This window comes from Castor canadensis, chromosome 11 (genome assembly GCF_047511655.1).
Source record: "Castor canadensis chromosome 11, mCasCan1.hap1v2, whole genome shotgun sequence".
NCBI classification, from domain to species: domain Eukaryota; kingdom Metazoa; phylum Chordata; class Mammalia; order Rodentia; family Castoridae; genus Castor; species Castor canadensis.
The window spans coordinates 110,873,530-110,897,150 of NC_133396.1; the positions used below are offsets into that span (position 1 = coordinate 110,873,530).

General features: G+C 43.6%; 6 protein-coding genes across 6 annotated transcripts; 4 read left to right on the top strand and 2 right to left on the bottom strand.

Annotated features, from left to right (window-relative positions):
* Positions 1-2,428: 2,428 nt before the first annotated feature.
* On the bottom strand, positions 2,429-3,163 carry LOC109677496 (histone H2B type 2-E). The gene has a single exon (XM_020153448.2). It carries the CDS (start codon positions 3,015-3,017, stop codon positions 2,637-2,639), a length of 381 nt encoding a protein of 126 aa, XP_020009037.1. The 5' UTR covers positions 3,018-3,163; the 3' UTR covers positions 2,429-2,636.
* Positions 3,164-3,192: 29 nt separating this feature from the next.
* Positions 3,193-3,845, top strand: LOC109677244 (histone H2A type 2-A). Its single transcript, XM_020153335.2, has one exon. The coding sequence runs from the start codon at positions 3,208-3,210 to the stop codon at positions 3,763-3,765; it is 558 nt and encodes a 185-aa protein (XP_020008924.2). The 5' UTR covers positions 3,193-3,207; the 3' UTR covers positions 3,766-3,845.
* Positions 3,846-3,981: 136 nt separating this feature from the next.
* Positions 3,982-5,197, top strand: LOC141413928 (histone H3). Its single transcript, XM_074048231.1, has one exon. The coding sequence runs from the start codon at positions 4,718-4,720 to the stop codon at positions 5,126-5,128; it is 411 nt and encodes a 136-aa protein (XP_073904332.1). The 5' UTR covers positions 3,982-4,717; the 3' UTR covers positions 5,129-5,197.
* A 7,920-nt stretch (positions 5,198-13,117) lies between these two features.
* Positions 13,118-13,520, bottom strand: H4c14 (H4 clustered histone 14). Its single transcript, XM_020153484.2, has one exon. The coding sequence runs from the start codon at positions 13,483-13,485 to the stop codon at positions 13,174-13,176; it is 312 nt and encodes a 103-aa protein (XP_020009073.1). The 5' UTR covers positions 13,486-13,520; the 3' UTR covers positions 13,118-13,173.
* Positions 13,521-19,101: 5,581 nt separating this feature from the next.
* On the top strand, positions 19,102-19,585 carry LOC109676951 (histone H3). The gene has a single exon (XM_020153149.2). The coding sequence runs from the start codon at positions 19,124-19,126 to the stop codon at positions 19,532-19,534; it is 411 nt and encodes a 136-aa protein (XP_020008738.2). The 5' UTR covers positions 19,102-19,123; the 3' UTR covers positions 19,535-19,585.
* A 569-nt stretch (positions 19,586-20,154) lies between these two features.
* LOC141410427 (histone H2B type 2-F) lies at positions 20,155-20,672 on the top strand. Its single transcript, XM_074048232.1, has one exon. It carries the CDS (start codon positions 20,223-20,225, stop codon positions 20,601-20,603), a length of 381 nt encoding a protein of 126 aa, XP_073904333.1. The 5' UTR covers positions 20,155-20,222; the 3' UTR covers positions 20,604-20,672.
* Positions 20,673-23,621: the final 2,949 nt, after the last annotated feature.

Genomic DNA, 23,621 nt, shown 5'->3' on the forward strand with positions numbered 1-23,621 from the left:
CACATTGCTCTGCTCTTCCTATGCTAAATAAATCTCTGCTGGCCTGCTATGCTATTTTGCGTGCCTCCTTTGTGGATTACTTCAAAATTCATTTTGTCATTACTTTAAGTTCCTCGGGGATCACAGTGGGCATGGAAAATCAAGTAGAGTTTTTCTCTTCTATTGGGAGATACCCCTTTTCCAAATACCCTCCCAATGACAGTATCCTGATAAGAAGGCAGAGTAAAAGGAAGAAGACTGAAAAGAGCTGAAGAGAAACTGGAGTTATGCTGCAGAAAACCAAGGAACACCTGGGGCTACTGACACTGAAAGACAAATAAGGCTGTTCCCTTACTGACTTTGGAGGAAACATGGTCCTCTCAGACCTCTAGCCTCTAGAACATGAGAAAACAAACATCTATTGTTTTATGCCATCTACTTTGTGGTCCTTTGTTATGGCAGCCCTGGGAAACTAATGCAACTGCTTAAATTTTTAAGAGAATTACATTTTTACTTTAAAATTTTCAAGTTTCAGATTTACTGTTCTTTAGTCTGAAACTTTCTATGGTGTTAATATTAATCTTTGGCCCTAGTTTTAACACTTAGAGTGATTTTAACTTTTAGAGGTTTGGCCCAGATAGTTACTCAGAGCACTTCAATTTGTTATTTTCAACCCTATTTGACTTCTGTGAGACCTTTCAATATAAAAGTTGTAGCATCATTTTTTCTTTTATTGTGGGGAACTGTTATTTTCCTAAAATATTTCAAGATTCAAAGTAAGCAAGATAATTATGTCAGGCAAACTAGCTTACTTGGAAGTCTGAAAGCTACAGCAGGATTCTAAGGTCAGGTAAAATCCATGTCCTGATTCCCTGGCAATGTGCTTTCCTCTGCATCTTGCCTATAATCATTCTTGTCTCTGTCATGAGCAACCTAAGTCAGAAACATAGATGGACATGCTTGTGTCTTTCTACAATGTCAGAATTTGTTGAAATAAATCCACAAGTTACATCAATTTCGTTGGCATTATTCACCAAGTACTTCTGATGTCACTTGATACCTGAAGGACAGCTTCTTCACTAAGCCATTAGCAAGCAGGTTCTTTTATTCCAATCTTAATTTCTAATTTTACATCACACATTGCAGTTCAAAACAATATAGAGGATAAATCAGCTTTGGCATACATCTGTATCACCCAGACACTTTAACACACATTAACTGAGACCAAAGAAATCTTTCTGTTTTTTTTTCAGTACTAGGGTTTGACCTCAGGGCCTTCACCTTGAGCCACTCCACCAGCACTTTTTTTGTGATGGGTTTTTGAGATAGGGTTTCAAGAACTATTTGTCTGAGATTGGCTTCCAACAGTGATCCTCCTGATCTCTGCATCCTGAGTAGCTAGGATTACAGGTGCAAGCCACCAGCACTCAGCAGAAATCTTACTTTAAAAAAAAAGAAAAAAACCCTTAGGCAATGCTAATTCTGCTCACTTGGAGACCAGACTTTAACTCACTTTCCATGCCAACACCACGACAATTTCCTAACTGGTTTCCTTGTTTCTATTATGGTCAGCAAAGGAACAATGATTCCTAAAGCAACCAGTTTTTATTTAAGATTTGAGGTTATTATTTCAATTCCTCCCAAAAACAGGCCCAAAGTCTCCAAAGCACTCAAAATGAAACCAATCGACTGCCCTCCAGCCATATTTGGCCACTTTCTCAAGAATTCCCAACTGGAGGTTCTGAGTTTATGTTGTTGACAGTGAGTGGAACTAACCCTTAAACTTAATGAGTGATAATTCTCGGGGGAAAACTCTTACCATGTATTAAGTAGATTTTATACTATTTCAAATAGGAGGAAAAAATGACTCAAACATTTTGTCAGATAATTTTCAGGTATCAAAGTCAAACTTCCATCTCTCTCACCGAGGAATACCCACCTAAATGGAGTGCTTGTGAAGATACGTTCAAGAAATTTGTAGTAAAATTCAACTGTTCTTTTTAGTACACACCAGAATAATGGCCAAAAAAAGTCTCACCACTGTTTTATCAATGAGTAACACTAGATTGTTAGGACTTGTTTCATTCAGTTTCAGCAAGCTTATCATAAAAATTTCACTAACAATGTGTCTGGGAGCACATTTTATGAACAGAAGCAAAGCGAAAGCCTCAAACCACACCATACTTATGGTGCCCTAAGGTCCCTCCACTACCTATATCTCCAGCACCTTTGAGGCTAGTCTACTTTTTGTCTGGATACGGTTGTCTGGATAGGCTGTGATAGGACAGCTTTACACTGAGAAGATGGTGGCTCTGAAAAGTAGAGATAAAGGGCCAGAGTGCAAGTGCAGGACTCACTTAGAACTGGTTAAGTTTTATTCTGATGAGAAAATTATCTTCCACCCTTATTTTACATATTTACGTAAAAAACACACAGAATACCAAATGAGGAAGGTAATAAATGAACCTGATTTTATATTTCAGAGTCACAAACAATTCTGGGCAAAAGAAAGAAGTGAGGGGATCAGTGACTCAGGACTGGGGAGTGCAAGTGACAGGAAAAGCATGAAACAGGTGGGACTAAGGAAGGACAGCATCTTCACTGAGAAGGTGGGTGGCTCTGAAAAGAGCCTTTAGGGTGCCAAGTGCAGGCGGGACTCATTTGGAGCTGGTGTACTTGGTGACGGCCTTGGTGCCCTCGGACACGGCGTGCTTGGCCAGCTCGCCGGGCAGCAGCAGGCGCACGGCCGTCTGGATCTCCCGGGACGTGATGGTCGAGCGCTTGTTGTAATGCGCCAGGCGGGACGCCTCGCCGGCGATGCGCTCGAAGATGTCGTTGACGAAGGAGTTCATGATGCCCATGGCCTTGGACGAGATGCCGGTGTCGGGGTGCACCTGCTTCAGCACCTTGTACACGTAGATGGAGTAGCTCTCCTTGCGGCTGCGCTTGCGCTTCTTGCCGTCCTTCTTCTGCGCCTTGGTGACGGCCTTCTTGGAGCCCTTCTTGGGAGCCGGAGCGGACTTGGCCGGTTCAGGCATAGCGAGGGCAACACAAGCGGCCAAGAGCAGCGGGAAAGACAGGTAGGAGGCGAGCACAGGGGCGCACGGGAAACGACCGGCTACTTATACAGGCCGCACGCAAATTAGGGTTTGGGTGGCGCGGCGTTGTGATTCGCGAGTTTTGAGCGGCGCCGGCGCGAGGGGAAACGGAGGTTATGTAAATGAGCGGATGGTGGCCGAGGGATCCTATTGGTCACCCGCACGAAGGTACGTTTGGGCCAATGAGAGCGCTCGGTGGCCAATCCCGGGTCTTCCTATAAAAGGGTGGCGCGGGCCTCGCAGCGGCGATTTCCCGGTGGTGGAGCGGGATCTTGTAGTGTCTAACGTCGGCGTGATGTCTGGCCGTGGCAAGCAAGGAGGCAAGGCCCGCGCGAAGGCCAAGTCGCGCTCGTCGCGCGCCGGCCTTCAGTTCCCGGTGGGGCGCGTGCACCGCCTGCTGCGCAAGGGCAACTACGCGGAGCGCGTGGGGGCCGGCGCGCCCGTGTACATGGCGGCGGTGCTGGAGTACCTGACGGCGGAAATCCTGGAGCTGGCGGGCAACGCGGCCCGCGACAACAAGAAGACGCGCATCATCCCTCGCCACCTGCAGCTGGCCATCCGCAACGACGAGGAGCTGAACAAGCTGCTGGGGAAGGTGACCATCGCGCAGGGCGGCGTTCTGCCCAACATCCAGGCCGTGCTGCTCCCTAAGAAGACGGAGAGCCACCACAAGGCAAAGGGCAAGTGAGGCTGCTGCGTGGACGCCTCCTGCCCAGCCCGCGTCTCGAGGGCGCCAGCGAAATCAAAGGCTCTTTTCAGAGCCACCCACTGTCTCACACTGAGAGTTGTCACGGCTCCCGCTCTTGTGTCTTCCCCAGTAGAAAGCACCCAGCCCGGGGGTGCGGGAGTGAGGTCTGTTCGCTCCCTCCTCCTCGGGCGCAGAACTCTGAAAGCGCTTTGGGGTTGGGGGCGACTGTCGGCGACCCAGCACCGCAGCTGTCCAGCACCGCGGATCAGCTGGATGGTGGACACTCGGCGCCACAGGCACCCCGGGGGACGTCCTGTGCAGAGCCTGCTGAGTGCCCGGTGACCCTTCGTTCTACTCCTTTGCTTATGACTTTACCCGATGCTGAGGACGAGGTTCGGGGTCGGGGGAGAAGGGAAGGTTAAAATTAGGATCGCCGTCGCCTCTGCCGGCAGAGACGCGCATTTTTAGGGAGGCTGCCGGCCTGGATCTTAGCTTCAGTAAACTCGGTGGGGCATTAAAGCGCTCCGCAGCGGCGATTGGTGTGTGCCCCACCCCCGCCATCCCCTTACGCTGTGCTGCAAAGTACGCCTTGTAGTAGGAATACTGCTTCGCTGGTGACCTGTAGTCAAGGGCCGAAGAAGACTGATCAAACTAGGCAGCAGCTCAGGATGGCTCCCACCCAGGAAGAAACACGCAAACAAGGTAGGAAAAGTGCAGGCGAAGTGGAAAGTAGGAAGTGAGGTTCGTGGGGGCGGGGCTGGCGGGAGTCATCCGGAGCCAATCATTGGCGCGGGGCCGTGCGACGTCACAGCCAATGGACGCCCAGCGCGCGACTTTCAATTCCTTTTTCCGCCCAATCGCGAAAAGACGGTGCCTATAAAGCCTGCTGCGGCGGACGGGCGCTGTTTCTGCTCGCACAGCGTCGCCGCTGAGTAGGTGGTTTTGTTTTGCTATGGCCCGCACCAAGCAGACCGCTCGCAAGTCCACCGGCGGCAAGGCCCCGCGCAAGCAGCTGGCCACCAAGGCGGCTCGTAAGAGCGCGCCGGCCACGGGTGGCGTGAAGAAGCCGCACCGCTACCGGCCGGGCACCGTGGCCCTGCGCGAGATCCGGCGCTACCAGAAGTCGACCGAGCTGCTGATCCGCAAGCTGCCGTTCCAGCGGCTGGTGCGCGAGATCGCGCAGGACTTCAAGACCGACCTGCGTTTCCAGAGCTCGGCCGTGATGGCGCTGCAGGAGGCGAGCGAGGCCTACCTGGTGGGCCTGTTCGAGGACACGAACCTGTGCGCCATCCACGCCAAGCGCGTGACCATCATGCCCAAGGACATCCAGCTGGCCCGCCGCATCCGCGGGGAGAGGGCTTAACTGCGTTCGTGCTCGCCTCGACGTTCCAATCGCATCCAACGGCTCTTTTCAGAGCCACCTACGCCGGCACGTGAAAGGGCTGTGCCTCACGTCCTCTAGCTTTGTACCCGCTCCAGCGAGAAGGGTGGGGACTCAAAGGGACATATAGTCACAAGTTATTGTGGGGCTCCGAATAGCCTATTGTTAGGAGTGTTAACCTTGCCCCCCATCCCAGTCTGTTTTTTCCCATAAGATTTAATGTGGGTTGCTAACTTGGGGCTACCTGTGTAATGCCAGAGTTGAGTTTTCATCTTTGCTATCGCACCTCTTGTACTGCTGTGGCCCAGTGCCCCTTCCAGGTTGGGCTCTCAGATGTTAGCGTTGGACTGCCCTCCCACTACTCCTTCCGGATAGGGCCAAGTGGGGAGAGTGAACTTGGTCACTAAGAGACGCTGGGCACCTGCTCCCAATTACTCCAGAGCTGCCGTGGCCTTTGCAGGCTCGGTGAGCGGCGCGTGCTGTGGCGCGAGGTTTGAAATTTTTTGCACATTGAGAGTGAAGAATGGGAATCGTAATGCTATTTTGCCTGTTCTGACGTTTGGCGAAGAGAGCAACATTGAGTAGGCACTGTTTCCTGGGAGGAATTGCGGCATAGCTGTCCCAGATTCTCAGAAGTTGTAGAGCATGCGTCTTAGTCTCTGCCTAATTCGCTACTCATGCCTACGATACAGGCAGGGTGTGTACTCCTGACTTCAAAGTAGTGATTAAGCTGGTAGGGCACCAGTTTTACACAGCATCTCAGGAGAAGCTCAGCGGACAGTCCATGCTTGGGGGATATCCATGCCAGTCTTCAGTGTCCTCTCTTTGCCCTCAAGCTGTATTCGTTTAACTCACCATTGGTGCCTCTAAACCCCAAGAAGTCTCCCTGAGTGGATCTCAAAGCAAAACTCACTCAAGAGAATTACATTGTTGATATCCACTGGAGAATAACACTGTTCACTGAATGCTTGCACTCAGGAGTCTTTCAAGAAATCTTCCTATTTGGAAAAACAACATAAAGTGAGTCCATTGCTACAAGATAGTCATTTAACTTGTAAAGCAGGCACTATGCCACTAGAGCCACACCTCCAGTCCAGTAATTTAAAGTGCTTTAACATTTAATAATTTTCTGTATTTAAACCATTCTCTACCGTCAGCTGAGAGTTAAAGAACAATGAAAGGAAGGTAAATAAGTAATCTTTCTCTAAGAAGCTTCTGACCAGTTAGTTTGGTGGCAAGAAAAATCTACTTTGAATATAGGATTCTTAAGAAGTGAAAAACTTTTATTCTGCCTTAGGGTAGGAATGTGTGTGTGTGTGTGTGTGTGTGTGTGTGTGTGTGTGTGTGTGTGTGTGTGTGTGTGTGTGTGTATGGAACCACGTGGTAAAATATGACCCTATTGGCACACCTTTGCTTCCTTGGTCCTTTGATTTCACTCTCATGGTTGTCCTTATCCCTTTCCAGGTCCTATCTTAGTTTTTCATGTTCATCTCTTCCCTATCAATATATTTGGTTTCTCCTTGCTAGCATTTTCCATCTTTTCTCCCTGTACCTCAAGTGAGATACTTCATGTCCTGCATTCCACATTCCTACCCCTTTACCTTTTCCATATGTTCTGCCCCTTTCCTAAGTGTTTCCAAGTTGGCATCATCTACTGGGACCTTATTCTGAGTGCTACATCAATATTTCTAACAGCTTACTGGACAGCTCTTTTAGGATGGATGAAGTGCCTAGCACTTCAAATTCACCTTATTTCCAAAACTACACACATCATCTTGTTCCCAAAGTTATTTGCTCCCTTCCATATTCCCCATTTTAAGGAAAAGATACCTTCGTTCCTCTCATCTGTTCAGAAGTTCCTTCCTCTTGTCCTTTGTCCAGAACTAACTCATGAGTCACCAAATGTTCAAGTACTTCCCAATTGTATCACTTTCTATCCGTCCTTGACCCTTGCCTTAACTAACATCCTCACTAATGGTCTAGCTCATTAAATATTCAGCCTGGTGTCTTTGCCGTACCAAGCTATCTTTTTAAAGCTATCTTTTTAAAACTGCATTTTTTTTTTTTTGAGCCTGCCAGTCTCATGTTTAAAATTTTCCAACACTTTCCCATTCCCTGGAGAAGGAAACATACCTCCCTTTGCAAAGCAGACCAGAGCAGAAGAGCTGAAGAACTAGGGAGGACTCTGGAGTTAGATAACCCAAGTTTAAACCCTTGCCTTGTCCACATGATTTTAGGAAGCAGATTTCTATCGGCCTCACTGTTCCCATTTGTAAAACTGTGACAATAGTAAGTTGCTTATACTTTTTATTGGAAAAAAGTAAAAGTGACATTTCCTATACAGTAACACATTGTCTGGTCCAGAATAAGCATTCAGTTACTTTTTATTACTTCATAGTTATTAATTTAAAAAAATAAAAATTATCTTGGTAAACATCTAGTCTCTAGTGTTTCCTAGAGCCTCCTCAGGTTTCAGTTGCTCTTTCAGCTGAATAACTATGTTCTAGCCCTGTAGAATACCTGCAACTCTCAAGTACACGATGTTTTGACAAATTCCATTCTGTCTAAAATGTCTCCACACACACCCCCTGCCCTGCCCCTGCCGCTTTGTAACTTTGAAAAGCCCTGCTCATTCTTAAACATTCCACATTATAAGTCTTCTCTTCATTTTCTACTCTTTCGTTCATCCCTTTGGCTCTTCTCTTTGTGCCCTCTCCTGTTCCCAACACCTCTTCCCATTTCCTAGCTTCAGCATTAGGCCACTAACATTCCTCAGGATGAGGATTGTCCTGGTTCATCTCTGTGGGATTGGCACCCAAGCAGTGCCTGGCATACCACAGGTAGTCAAGAAATGGCTGTCAAGGGACCTAATTCACCTGATCTACTCTTTGCCTTGAGTGAGGGAACTGGCACAAAATGATCCATCTCTTGAGGTCCTTCCAGTCATAGACCAAGAGCAGGACTGGAGGGGTGGGAGAACTCAGATCAAGAGAGCCCCTGCCTCTTGCCCTTGCAAATGACCTCAGTTGCAGCTTTAATCTGCTTCTGGTAATAGTAACTGAGAAGAGTTCACTGGGTATGCCCTGACCAGCACCCACAGTCTATTTCTAAGGTAGATGATCTAGGGAGGGGTACCTGCTTCTAAAGATATGGCATTCAGCCCTGCTGAGAGGATTTCTGTGGGATGTAGTAGGAGGTTGGGTTGTGATCAAGAGTATATCTAAAGAGAGGCAGGGAGAGGAGGGAAGGACAGATGGCAGAGAGAAAGGGGATGGGAAACAAGTTTGAGGACCTTGAGGCTGTGAATTACCGCCTGAGGTGCCTTGGTGGATAGGGCCAAACTCCTGACCTTTAACCAGAAAAAGGCTCCAAGGAGAAGAGACTTGGATCTGAGTTTCCTTATTGTACCCACACAGGATTGCTGTGAGGATAAAGAGATAATTGTAGTTCACACAAAATACTTAGAACAGGGCCTCACATGTGGCAACAAATAGGTACTGATGGCATCCTTAACAGTGATGATATTAATATTAATGACATCAATATTAACTGATATAAATTCCAATTAAAGTCATGGTATTGAAAGAAAGAGAATGATAAAACAAAAAGGCAAGCATGTCACCATTTGAGCTACAGTTATAGGCCTTTTTTTTTAAGTTTTGTTTTTCAGATGGATGTTGCTAATATCTTTGGGCTGGCCTTGAACTTGCAATCCTCTTGTCACTGCCTCCTGAGCAGCTGGATTTATAGGTATCAACCACTATGCCGTGTGACTTGGTGAATAATTTTAGATATAGGACCAGCTTCTAGACTGTGGCTCAGACATAAGGATACCTGGGTTCCTAGGTGGCTTATAAATCATCATTCACTCACCTCCTCTCACTTGATTTCATCATGGTTCTGGGCAGAAGGAAGGCTATACCCATCTATTGAATAGATGAAGAAAGTAAACCTGGTAAGGTAGAGAAGAGAATCATGCAGCCAAAATATGGCAGAGATGGAACTTAATCCTGAGTCTTGTGTTTTGTTTTTCTTTTTATATTTAGAGTCCTTGTTTCAGAAAACTGTACATGCAGTATACCGTGAAGTCAGCAATAGCTTTGATTTCTGTTACTACAGATTACAGCAAGTTACACATTTTATATTACTACCTACTGTATATTTATACACTCCAAGTGAAACAAGTTGTACAAAATGATATATTTTTTACTTGGATACATCTTGATATTTTCAATCCTATTCCATCTTACGAAAAAAAAGATACTGCTTCCTGTCTTCTAGATTGATAGGCTGCAACCCTGCAACCCACTAATGGTATTCATGAAGGCTCTGCTCTCATGACTTAATCACTAGTGAAGCCCCTACTTATTAATACCACCACGTTGGCTGTCAAGTTTCAATATATGAATTTCCCCTGGTGGGGAGGGGACTACATTCAAACTGTAGCAGCACCTAACAACAAAGACAAGTGTTTTTGTTTTGTTTTGCTCTTTGTTGGGACTGGGGTTTGAACTAAGACGTTGTGCTTAGTAGATAGGTACTCTACCATTTAAGCCACATCCTCAGTCTTCAAAGGCGGGTCTTAAAAACACAGTTCTGAAGGAAAGGTAACCAATGAAATGACATTGAAATAAAGTACATTGATATATTTTATAATTATACACAGAAACAAAAAATACTTTAAATTTAGAATTTTTGGGGGGAGTATGGGAAAAGATCCGGAAATAAGGCTGAAAGAGAACAAGAAAAGAAAAACAATAGGGGATGGTGCTTTAAGTGGGTGGTAACTCCATCAAAGCTGAGTATGAAGAATGATAATAAGTGAAGCCAGTGGCTCACACCTGTAATCCTAGCCACTCAGGAGGCAGAGATCAGGAGGGCTATGGTTCAAGGCCAGCCCAGATGAATAGTTCATGAGACACTATCTCAAAAATACCCAACACAAAAAAGGGCTGAAGTGGCTCAAATGGTAGAGCACCTGCCTAGTAAGTGTGAGGCTCTGAGTTCGAACCCCATTACCCGCCCCCCCCTCCCAAAAAAAAAAAATAAGTGAAAGGGAGTGCAAAAAAATCTGGAAGGACCCTGTACAGGAAGGAGTACAAGTCTGCGCCTCGGGGCAATGGCAGATGAGAAGGACTAAGAATAAGAACAGGGTACTAGCCGGAGCAGAATGCAGGAAGGAAACTGTTGACTATTGCACATAGAAGCTTGTCTGAACCCAGATGGGGGAAAGGACAGAAAGGGGCTGTTGAGGCAAAAAGTAATCAAGGATGATTCTGAGTCTCTAAGCCTGAGTGCCTGGGAGGAAGATGGAGTATATCACCTTCGTAGGGACAGGCGCTGGCCCCGGAGGAGGCATTCCTAGAATTCACTTCAGGTCAAGAAGTGGCAACTGGCAATGGCATAAGAGGTGACTCCAAGGACAGGTTCCTGGCAAATAAACATCCGTGCCACTTAGGGATCTGATGGCAACAGGAAGTTAAGAATTTTTATCCTGAAACCAGAAGAAAAATATGAGAAAATTGGAGCCAATAATTTCTTAGGTTCTTTGCAGCACTAGTATTCCATGGTTCTATTAAATACATATCACAAGTTTATTAATAGATACTCAGATTATGTTTGATCTGCAAATCTTTAAGACAAATATTTTAGTTCAATTCAGGAGCATCTTTGTGTGTTAGAGAATGCCAAGTTATTTAAACAGCACATACATCAGTTTCTTCCTTTGTAAAATGGGTTAATATTTACTTTTTGGTGTGTTCTGAGAATAGTTTTTTTTTTTTTTTTTTTTTTTTTGGTGGTACTGCGCTTTGAACTCAGGGCCTCTACTGCTTGAGCCACCCCTTCAGCCCTCTTCAGCACTCAGTGCTATTTTTAGGTAGCAATTTGTAGGCTAGGTCTCTTGTTTTCAGGCCTCCCAAGTAGTTGAAATTACAGACATGAGCCACTATGCCTGGCTTAAATATTCTTAAACAATACATTTAACATATTATAACAGCCAAGTGCGCTGAGGCTCTTTGGTCTTTATAATGGCTTTATTTCTTCTCTAATCCTGAAAAGTCTGACCCTGATAACCTGTTCATATCCCATCTTTACCTACTGCCTCCTTTGCTGTCTAAATTCTGGCTATAGTAACTTCTTCTCTCCCCCAGTGATTATAGAGCAAGTAAGAACTGGATTAGGTGGTCTAGACTATCATCTGATTTTTTTTTTGAGAAACTTCATTCTTATTTTAAGAAATTCAAACAATTCAGAAGTATTCAAAGAAGAAAATAAAACCCAAAAAGCTTATAAAGCATTCTTAAATTTTTCCTAATAATTCTCTATACATCCATATTTACATGTACTAGTAACATTCTGCTTACAGCCAGTGGCTGGCTCATGGAGAGCTCTTAGAGGTGGAAATGGGAAGGAAATTATTTTGTTAGCAAACCAAAGAGAGAAAAATAGATTTTTTTCCTCACTGTTTTGGGTGGTTAAAAATAGCATTATATTCCTTGTTGTTAGAGCTAAGAGAAAAAAGCATTTATTGGTGCAAAAAGATGCCTAACTACAGATTCTATAATTTGGCAATATTTAGAGGCCGGGCATAGCTAACAGATGATAACCCGTACCATATAATAATACTTGTGAGATTGGAAAGGTGGGAGCAAAGATGAATATTAAAGTCACTTTAAAAAGAAGTATAAAAAGCTGTGTAATGGTGTAAAGCCTGGATCTTGGATAAATTTAGGAAGAAAAAGAACCATATCCATTGATTACAAAATTCTATTCTGTACTATTAAACATACAAAGCAATATTTAGTAAAACAAGGTAACTACCTTTTTCATTCATATGTGTTTTATGTTTGCTCCAAGTGCTTTGAGAAAGTAAGACTACTTTACCTTTTTCCTCCTAAATTTTTTCTAAATAAAATAAAATTTATTAGGATCATCCACCTGCTTTCTTTTCCATGGAAAAAAGCAAAATTTAACATTTTTGTAAGCTAACTGGGACAACATACTTTTAGATTCTAAATACTCTTGTTTCATTTAAAGAAAAACTGTTACTTAGATCATGGTTGTTATACTAAAGTGTATCAGAATCACCTGTAAAGCACAGAGTGCTATAGAGAATGGTTTACTGTATTGTTGTGCTGATCTGGAATAATTTGCTGTTCCCTTGTCAAAACTAAATTGCATTTTCTTTATCAATGGTAGGCATGTTCCTACAGGTCTCTCATTCTAAACTGCAACAGGCCCTAACAAATACAAGTCACACACCTGGATTTTTTGTTTTATTGGAAGGCTTGCTTCCAATAAGTTGATGCTACAGTTTGCTCAGTTTCTATAGAACATTAAAACGTCTCTTCATCTGACCCCTTGCGTTGCCACCAGTGAAAGGTCCTTGCCTATTGAACACAGGAAGCCAGGAATACTGCTCACGGACTGTCCAGATAAAATCTCCAGAAATATTAGAGAACTTACCAACAATATATCTCTGATTAAGTAACCTATCCTTTAGTTTTAAGTGGTGAGCTCTCACCTTTGTCAGATGTGAGCAGAGCACATGTCCCAAAACAATGTCTAATGTGAACAGTGCCGTTTAAGAAATCTGGTTCCCTGCTTCTTGTATAGTGGTGAAAAATGAAGCCAGAAAACGTTAACTGACGAACCCCAAACAGATCGGTTGGCAGAGCTGGTGTCTCTTGACCACGTCTCCATAGGGTTTTTTTTACTTTGCTGAGCAAATGAGGATCCATCACTTTTGTTAAAACCAAGGAAGCAAGATTAATTCCCTTTGAAATGCTATTAGTGAGATTACAGGGAAGCCAGCGTTGTACATTATTTCGCTGCTCTTGAAACACCTAGGTTCCTAAGGAACAGATCAGCGCAGAATAGAAACCCAACTCTGTTGCATTGTGTTTGAGTCGAGTCCTACCTCCACAGCCAGGCCCAGAAGCCAGAGTGTCAACTCTTCCAATGACCACGTGGTTGGCCCTAAAAAGGGCCTTTGGAACTAACAAAGCCAGAGCGGCGCCGGCGGCTTAGCCTCCGAAGCCGTACAGGGTGCGGCCCTGGCGCTTGAGCGCGTAGACCACGTCCATGGCGGTGACCGTCTTGCGCTTGGCGTGCTCGGTGTAGGTGACAGCGTCCCGGATGACGTTCTCCAGGAACACCTTCAGCACGCCGCGGGTCTCTTCGTAAATGAGGCCGGAGATGCGCTTGACTCCCCCGCGCCGAGCGAGACGCCGGATAGCGGGCTTGGTGATGCCCTGGATGTTGTCTCTCAGAACCTTCCGGTGGCGCTTGGCACCCCCCTTTCCTAGGCCTTTCCCACCCTTTCCTCTCCCAGACATGACTGTGCAGCCAGATGACAGCGTGTGGCACGGCGCTGGCGGCAGCCCGCTGATATACAAGAGGCCCGGACCAGATTGAGAACTGAAAGCGCGCGGGCGGGAAGTTTTCTCTACAGTCCCGGCTTTCAACATTACGTCATTTCTTTCTTTTTTTTCTTCTTCTCTTTCTCCTGTACCCCTACAGGACCCTGAGACTCTTGCCTTTATTTTTTAGTTTTAATAGTCCCTGGGAGAATTCGGATCCTAATACGAAGCTACCAGTTTCCGCAGCCTTTACGTCTCTGCCTCAGTCTGTGGGCTCTGGAAGACATTAAATCGAGGCTAAGCGGAAGAGAAAATGGGGTTCAGATTTGGGAAGGAGAGAGCACTACCGCCGGATCTAATCCTTTCCCGACCAGAGGATTCCCACCCATGGTGAAATTACTTAAAACTGCAGCCAGATGTGTCCCGATCATTGTTTGGCTTGACAGGCCCTAGATCGGCGGCGCCTGGGTGTGTGCGGAAGGGGCAGGAGAGCGAGCGGGCAAGTTCGCTGTAATTTCTGTCTCTAGTGGCTGTTTTGTTGGTACTAAGCACGCTATTTCAGTTCAGGAAGAAGTCAGATCCTTCTCACGGAGGTTATGGAATTCCAGCGCACCATCGTCCAAAGCTCAATGCAGTGTACACCACACAGAGGAGGCAGAGATACGCACATCCATTTTTGCACTTCCTCTAAAATCTGCTCTTGTTTGCAGCCAGGGTTTGGTGCCCAAACTGCCTCCCTTGAGCCCCCTCCCCAGAGAGGTAGTAACGTTTGCTGAAGTAGATTTTGCAAGAAGACATCTACTTCATATCGAGAGTCGCCACCAGAAATTGCCCTATGAAATTGGATTCTTCACAGTTAGCCTGTTCATTACTTTACCAGAACCCTCTATTGAAGAATCCACGAGAAAATGTTCTGGTTTCTGCATCAGAAAGGGGGGTGTGTTTCTGAAAAATGCCTATTTAAAAAAAAGCTTTATGTGCCCTGTTTGGTCTCTGCGTTAGTGCTCCTTCAGATATGCAGGTGGATTCGCGTCTTTATCCAAACCGCTAGGATCCAGACATGGAGACCCATCTGGTAGCTGGAGTCATTTTAAACTCAAGGCTCAATATCTCCAAAAGATCAAATGTTTAAACTTTAAAAAATTTCCAAGGTGTGACTGTGTGTGTGTATTCACTTCTTCCCCTCCCCCCATAAGCCTGGGTTTCTTGTCTGTCCTCGGAATGGTGCCTCTGTGACTGCATCTACATGACTACGTGCCCAAGCCAATACCCAGTACACAGCACCTCTTCCTCTTCCTTAGCTGCTTCTGGCCAGTGAAACACACTTGTTCTTTTCTGATGCTTAGCAGCTTAAAGACTATCACATTTATTTTATTTCTCTTTGTATCTTACCCACTCCCACCTCCTGATGTGTTCCTTACTAGAAGTGGTTTTAATTTATTCTTGATAAACTGACATTCAGCTCAGTGTCTAGTATAAACTCAATGGAATGAACAGCTTCTGTACTTGAGTACTTTTAAATCTAGTACGAAAGACATAACCACATTGCAACAAGATGGAAGAACCACAGCTAAGGCTGACAGAAGTGACATTTTTGGTGTTAGAGGGGACAGAACCTTAGGCAGAATCAGAGGCAATGTCTGGGCACTTCCTTTTTGAAGGATGTGCTACCCCAAACATGCCACTTTGAGCATAAGAATCATTTGGAACTGAAAGCATTTAAGTTCCTGAAATCCACGATCCTTCCAAAAGTAAAAACTCGCAAAGAACTCAACCTTTTTACTTAGTTGTAAGTCTGTGGGGGCAACTCTTTCTCTTTTTCAGAGTTGAGAAATTGGTACCACATCTAGATAGACATTGTCACAGGACTAATCATATCTGCCATCAGTTCTTCTAAGGGTTATTTATTTTTCCAAAAGAAAAAATCATTTGCGTTTCTGCAAGTGTTCCTTCTTTCCTCTCCTGTTCTCCTATTAAGTTAGGCACATAGAGTCCAAATTGTAACCACCCATCTTGGGAGAATGCCATATAAAAAAGAAAGTTGCCTTGATCTATCTTTTGTTATGGTGGTCAATTCCAATTAAGAATCTGTGGGGGCTTGAAGAAAAATTTATTCTTCCCCCTACAATTCATATAGAAATACATTCCTTAAAATATATACTCCTTAACACTTCTGCAAAATGTAGCTAACACTTTATATTGATATTACTTTGAATTTTGTGAAATATGTTACTCAATTGTAGCGGAATGTGTTTTATAATAAAGCCAGGAATTGTGTAAATTCTAAGCTGTAGAGTATAGGCAGTAACCATGAAAGACTAGTAGAAAGGAGAATGGTGCTAAGCTTTATCCATGATGGGATATTGAAGGAGTGAATTTATCTCATAGTAGGGTAAGAACAGAAGCTCAAACTCCTATGGTTTTTCAGTTTGGTTTAGGCTGCTGATTACTTAAGATGAAACCAAATCAGGCACAAGGCCTAACCAACCTACAAACCAAAAATTCAAATGGCCCTACTTGGGAATATATATAATTCTGGGCCACTTGAAGCCAAAAACCTAACACAAACTGTCCTCCTGTAACATCTACTTTAACTTGGTCCATTACTTTTGTATTAAAAAATAAACAGATAAATACACACAAAACACTAGATATCTAATAATTCATTCCTTAAACTTTGCTTTCTTATCTCCTGTATGGAAAATTTTAAGTTTGTCACGCAACAGCATCCTACCCCTGATAACTAATGAAATTCCAGTTTTCTCTCTTTAAATTGCAGGCCCTTATAATTTCTGATTAAAGGAATTCAGAAATTTTTGGAGGCAAAATATTCCTTTTCCCCCACAGCTTCAGAAAAGCTATGGTTCTGCTGTATCATAAATCTGCTTCTGAGAAAATGGTAGATTGAGAACTTTCATAGGAAAGCTATTGTAGTAGTGGTCGATGTGGGGAGGAGGTGAAATTGAATCTGGATCTGAATTCTGTTATTAAAGACAGACATTTCTAAGACAACCACACCTTGGAAATTATTGTATTCTGAGAAATGTTATGTATAACCTTGGAAAGTTTACTACTCTGATTGATTGTCTTATTTAATTTGTTGCCCTAGAGATAATATTTGAATTGACATCCCTGTTTTCTGAGAAGCAAAAATTCTTATAAGCTTAAAAAAAATTAAGCCAGGGGAATAGTCTTGGAATTTTCTTATTCTTTAATGTTATAAGAGTAAAATAAATCCAGTAACTCTTGGATTCTAAATTTTAATATAGCAGTTTCCTCTTACCCTCAGAGGATATGTTCCAAGATCTCTTGTGGGTACCTGAGACTACTGAACTAATAGTAGTTAGTAGTTACTAAACTACTAGTATTTTGATAATATTAAACCTATATAAGCTACTGTTTTTTCCTACATTTAATTTATTTATTTATTTATTTATTTATTTATTTATTTTTTATTTTTCCTAAATTTAATTTATAAGTTTGGCATAATAAGAGATTAACAATAAATAATAATAAAAAGAATAAAAGTTTACACTTTGGGGCCATTATTGTGTAAAATGAAAGGTTACTTGAACACAAGCACTGTGATGCCTTTGACAGTTCATCTGTTAATGGAAGCTGCTACCAAGACTAATGGGTAGGTCATGTGTACATACTGGACAAGAGATATGATTCATGTCCTAGATTGGACAGCATGAGATTTCATCATAATACTCAGAATGGCCATACAGTGAAAATCTTATGATTTGTTCATTTCTGGAATTTTCCACTTAATATTTCCTGACCATGGTTGATGGCAGAAATTGAAATCTCAGCTAATGGGAGATTCCTGAATAGAGTTTGAGAACTTTTTCTGATTTAAATGAACACATGCATACATTATGGTCAGAAGTGCATATCATAAAGAAAGAATATTGCAAAGAAGAGACCTGGGTGAGCTGCCATCCAGAACTTATGGAGGGTAAATTCTGATGGGAAAGTTTAATCAGAGAAGTTTGAGAAACACTGGATTATTTGATTGCATGAGGCAAAGATGCTTCTATGCTTCAAATGTACATGGTAAGCCTAATGAAAGAGGAAATTCACCATTATAATTTCATTGTTTTGCTTTAAAATATTATGTAGACTTTAAAAACTTACTACACAGAATAAGCTATAAGTTCTCAGAGACTTAGCTTCTTATCACTTTATAGTGATAAAAATAACATCTATTTCACAAAATCAGTATTAAATAATATAGTGTAGGTGGAATTTTTAAACACTGAGTAGTGCCCTCTGTATGTAAGGCGTTATTACAAAACCAACAAAGGAATGGATAACATTTATTCACACAGTTATACTTTTATGTCGTTTTAGATTTCCTTAGAGGAGGTTGCATCTGCCCATGAGGGACCCATAAAGATATTAAGCTTACAAGTTTTTCCATGTGTTTAGCGTTCAGGAAACCCCCTTAAAATAAGTTTTATTTATTTTGGTTTCAGCAGGAAGAAGATAATTTGTACTAACACCATCAAGGAAAGTTTTAAGTGTGTTTGGACTACTTTTGTTCTTAGGTTTGAGTATAAGGTTTGTATGTAATGCTTTTATTAATGAAACAAGCATGCAATTAAAAGTTTTATATTAGCTAGTACAACTTTCATATTATCAGTACTCTTTACATAACCACTGTCTTTTGACATGCACTTTCCTGAGGAATACTTCAAGGCATATGAAATAGCTAAAGGCAGGATCTTCACTGTTGGGGAGAACATAGAAAATATTAAACTTTTAAGAATTACAAAATATTTGATCTTAGTTGAAGAAAATGTTAGCAACCAGTAATCAATGAATAATTTATTTACTTTGAAACTTTATCATCTGGCTTGATATTTACCTGTTAAGAAATTATTTACTATTGTAAAGGAAAAAAATAATATAAAGGACAAATTAATATTTCTGGTCTTATCCTTCATTAACATAGCAGAGTTTCATCAGCAGGATCTAATTGGCCTTTCATGTAGGGGCAGACAGGAAAAGGAAGGCAGAGGCTCTAAGTACCAAGTTGCTCAGCATACGCAGATAAAATGGGGCTTTGGTCAGGTTTAAAAATCAGGTAAAAGTAAATGTAATTTTTTTATTACTTCCGTTACATGTTGTTTGGTTATGTTTCATTCATCATATAAAGTATCTACAGTGCTGAACACTGTGCCAGACGCTAAATAGATGTTAGCTATGGGAGAAGAGTTATAGTAACAGGTAACTTCAAATAAACTGAAACAAACATGAAACAAACAGAGCATGTTTGTTTTCAGAAGAAACCTGCTAAGATATAAAGTATGCAAAACACTCACTATAAATTGCTTTTACAAAGTTATATCAATTTAAAGCATCTTTCCTTTAAAAGGTCGTTAAAAAAATATATATATATCCATGATCCATAAATTGCAGAAAAAGAAGGGGGAAGAGGGAAAGAACAAGGCAAGGCTAGCTTAGCCATCTTCTGGTCAGGAAATGGGATTGAATTCTATCCAATGAGAACACAAACCTAGAAAGTCCTCTTCTCTGGACCAATCAAGACGAGCATACGTCTATAAATAGAACTACCGCACAGTCTCTCACTGAAACTAGAGAAAATATGGCCCGCACCAAGCAGACCGCTCGCAAGTCCACCGGCGGCAAGGCCCCGCGCAAACAGCTGGCCACCAAGGCGGCTCGCAAGAGCGCGCCGGCCACGGGTGGCGTGAAGAAGCCGCACCGCTACCGGCCGGGCACCGTGGCCCTGCGCGAGATCCGGCGCTACCAGAAGTCGACCGAGCTGCTGATCCGCAAGCTGCCGTTCCAGCGGCTGGTGCGCGAGATCGCGCAGGACTTCAAGACCGACCTGCGTTTCCAGAGCTCGGCCGTGATGGCGCTGCAGGAGGCGAGCGAGGCCTACCTGGTGGGCCTGTTCGAGGACACGAACCTGTGCGCCATCCACGCCAAGCGTGTGACCATCATGCCCAAGGACATCCAGCTGGCCCGCCGCATCCGCGGGGAGAGGGCTTAAATTGCACTCTTTTAAGTAGTAGACCTAAAGGCTCTTTTCAGAGCCACCTACGCTCTCACTAAGAGCAGCTGTGCAAGCTGAAGTTGGTGTTAAATGCACCGCTGTAAGCGCCTTGGGAAAGCTCACGATCCTAAACGCTAGTTGTGTGGGAGAACGTATTAGGCGGTTACGATTAAGTGCACTTACATGCTAGTTAAGATGAGGGGAAACAGGCAAGAGAATACTGAGATGTGTAAATTCCTGAGCTCAGGGCTGGAGGCAAGTCCCTTTTAAATTGCAAACTTCCTGGTTTGCTTGGAATTTAAACTGGGCATTCGCTATTACAGGTGCAAAGGAAGGTGAGGTGGCGGTCTTTAAATGTATGGGCTGCTGGGTACGACCATTATTTCATATGTATTAAAAATTGGTGACGCTATCTCTACGTAACTTACTGGTTAATGAGAAATGAAGCATTCTGATTGGCTAACGAGACTTTCATTTTAAGGGCCACTAAAGAAGCACAACCAGTATCTATTTACGTGGGCTCCACCCTTCTATGACGATTATTGAAAATTAACCAGTAAGGAGCGTACTGCTGCGAGAGCCTTCATTTGCATACAAGCTCTATAAGTAGCGCGTTACCAGCCCCTTCTGTTGGAATCGGCGCTTCCCTTTTTAGTTTGTGGTTGCTTCTTCGAGCGGTGGAAAAATGCCGGATCCAGCGAAATCTGCTCCTGCTCCCAAAAAGGGTTCGAAAAAGGCTGTTACGAAAGTGCAAAAGAAGGATGGGAAGAAGCGCAAGCGCAGCCGCAAGGAGAGCTACTCGGTGTACGTGTACAAGGTGCTAAAGCAGGTGCACCCCGACACCGGCATCTCGTCCAAGGCCATGGGCATCATGAACTCCTTCGTCAACGACATCTTCGAGCGCATCGCCGGCGAGGCGTCCCGCCTGGCGCATTACAACAAGCGCTCGACCATCACGTCCCGGGAGATCCAGACGGCCGTGCGCCTGCTGCTGCCCGGGGAGCTGGCCAAGCACGCCGTGTCCGAGGGCACCAAGGCCGTCACCAAGTACACCAGCTCGAAGTAAGGGTGCACAAGAGGCGCGACAGATCAACTACCTTAACCCCAAAGGCTCTTTTCAGAGCCACCTCAGTTATCAGAGAAAGAGCTGTATACGCTATTAATTAGGTTTTGCTTAGGCAAAACTCGTTTCCGTTTAGAGCTAGGTAAGCCTTTCTGTAAATCAGTCTAGCAGCGTCACGTAGCTAAGCGGCGTTGCTGTGAGCAAACGCTTAGGCTTCATGATGTCCCTGCTGTCTTGATGCAACCAATACCGGAGAAAATGGCTTGACCACCGTTGGCGAAGGGCCGGGGATGAGGGAAGGAAATGGGAACAGGGCTGCCTATCTCTTCTGTACTGTTACAGACACAAGTCTTGTTTCTCAAATTAATAAGCTGGGGGCTTGTTAGTGCAGGTGCACAGATGAAACCCTTCAGTCTCTCCCTCCCTCCCCTTTCTCGTTTACTTAGTGTTTTAACCTTTTTACCTTTAAGCATGCCACAAACTCATACGCTTTTGTCTGTCTGCCCCTAAGTTCTGACCTACCCATCCCCTCGACTTTAAGTTAGACTGCACCCACTCCCCTGGGACATTTGGGAATACCAGAAGATATTTTTTATTGTACGAGGTGGGAGGGGTGCTACTGGCATCTAATGGGCAGAGGTCAGGAATGCCAAGCATCCTATAATACACTGGGCAGTCCCCCACAACAAAGAATTCCCTGGCTCATAATATAGTTGGTTTCTGAGAGACCCAGGGCTCAAGGACCTCCTCTATCCTTCAGAATTCAGTCATCTTAGTCAAACCTTGCCTCAACCCTACCCAACCTATTACTACTTTTTACTTGGTAAAAACTGAATGCTGCATAGTCTCACTGTGGCCCTTTACAGGTCACTCTCCACAGAACACTCTTCCCAGGTAAGGACCTTGTCCTGGTTCTGTGACACTTTCTTGATTGTAAGAAGCACCTGATTCTTATTAAACAGTTCCAGCTGCCTCTCCTTGAAGCCTGATTCAGTCAGGTTGGAGGTGTGGGGCCCGGAGAAGTTGAGTTTTAGTGTTCTCAGGTGTGTGTGTGTAGTTTAATAGATTTTGGAATTATCTGTATTTGGTGCCTACATGTTAGGTCTTCACATGTTAGAGCTTCTGTGGGTTCTGTGTTAGTGTCAGAGCCCTTGTGTCACATACTCTGAGAAACAACTTAAGGATGAGTGGAGAAGGCCACAGCTAATATGTGGAATGAATTTCTGAAGACTTGGTTCAAAACTTGAATAATGCAAGACTCATCCTGTCAAAAGCCAGTGGAATTTTCTTTTGCCAAATGAACATACTGTTTGAGCAACAGGAAAATCTTAGTTTACAATTTACTTGACAAGCTTTGCAAGTAATCTTTTTTGTTTGTTTTTTTGGTGAAGGTTTTACTCTGTAGGGCTGGCCTTGAACTTGAGATTCTCTTGCCTCCACTTCCCAAGTGCTGTGTTTACAGGTGTGTACCGGCACACCCGAGATTTGAAATTAAGCTAGTCTCTGGGTTGGGGTGGGGCTCAGGTGGTAAAGTGCCTGGAGGCCCTGACTTCAAAGCCCAGTGCTGCTAGAAAGAGAAAAAGAAAAAAGAAAAGTTAAGCTATTCTTGCTATGTCTTGAATTTACATGGAGACCTTTGTGCTTAAGATGAATTTTATTAACAGCTTTACAATGAAGGAATTCAAATTTATGTCCAATTAAAAGTTGTATACATTTTGCTGCTGTAATTTCTATCACTGGGAATTTTAGATTCTCATTTGAGTTCCTTTCCCTAGCTTTTTTTCTGCTGACTGCCCGACAAGAGGTCAGGCAAAGATGACTGAAATGATGAGATCGTGTCAGAACCAAGGAAGGTATTAGCCTCATGATAGGGATGGTGGTCAGTGATGCTCAGCCTGATTGATCATCAGGAAATCTTAATTCATGCGCGTCTCACAGTCACCTTCTGTGTTATCCTCAAGGTTCCTTCTAATACTAACCTGTTTATAATTCCTTGACTCTTTTAGGAGTTTCTGCATGGTTAATGTCTGCCCTGGCCTTCATTCTATTTCTGAGTCAGCTTAGGTGGGGGTCCTTAAACACACAGTGGCTTACGCTGGTTTGAGGATCATGATGGTTCTAACACCACTCAAACTCATTCTGTATTGTTCCTTGGTTCTGACAAGATCTCCTTACCTGGATACAGAAGTCAGTAAAAGGAGGAACACACGTGACCATAGCTCCCACAGGCTCCTCCACAGGCATATCATGCTGCAGGCAGCTCAGAGGAACCTGAGGTTGGAAGTCATTCTTAAGGTCAAGCTCAGAGCTGGATCTGCAACATCCACAACAACTATTTTTCCTCTTTCCACTTTGCCCCTTTCTCTCCTTAGCATGGACACAGTACTTGCTGAGAAGGCAGTGTACCATAGTGGTAATGGGTGTCAGCTCTGCGTTCTCAATTACCTTGAGAAAGTTTCTTCTCTGATCTCAATTTCTCTGTGAAAATAAGAAAACTAATGGAATCTATTTTTTAGGCTAGATATGAGGATTAAGTAAGACAATGAACTTAAAGTATGTAGTACCATGACTGGGACACTGTAAATATTTAATCCGTATTTCTCCCGTCAGTAGTAAGAGTAAGTAGTAATGGAGCACCACTGCACCTCTGGAATGCATTTCTCTCCCAGTGGGTGGTTGGAGTGTCACTTCCCCAAATATCTTGCATTGGAGCCATAAGAACTCCAAAGACATCATCCAATAAAGCATTTCCACAGTTTACTTAGGGCCTTTGATTCTGTCTAACCTTCAAGTATCTGCTTTGTGACCCAATAGGGAAAAAAATGAATTTAGAAACAAAAGGCTGTATAGTATCTGTTACTAGTCCTCTTTAAAGGCAAATATTCTTAAATTTCTATCAGATGATGATTGTAAGACTTCATATCAATGCTTTCAGAAAAAAAATACTTCATTAAATACTTTTTGAGACAACATCTTACTACATAGCCCAGGCTGGCCTCGAACTTGCAATCCTTTGTTTCT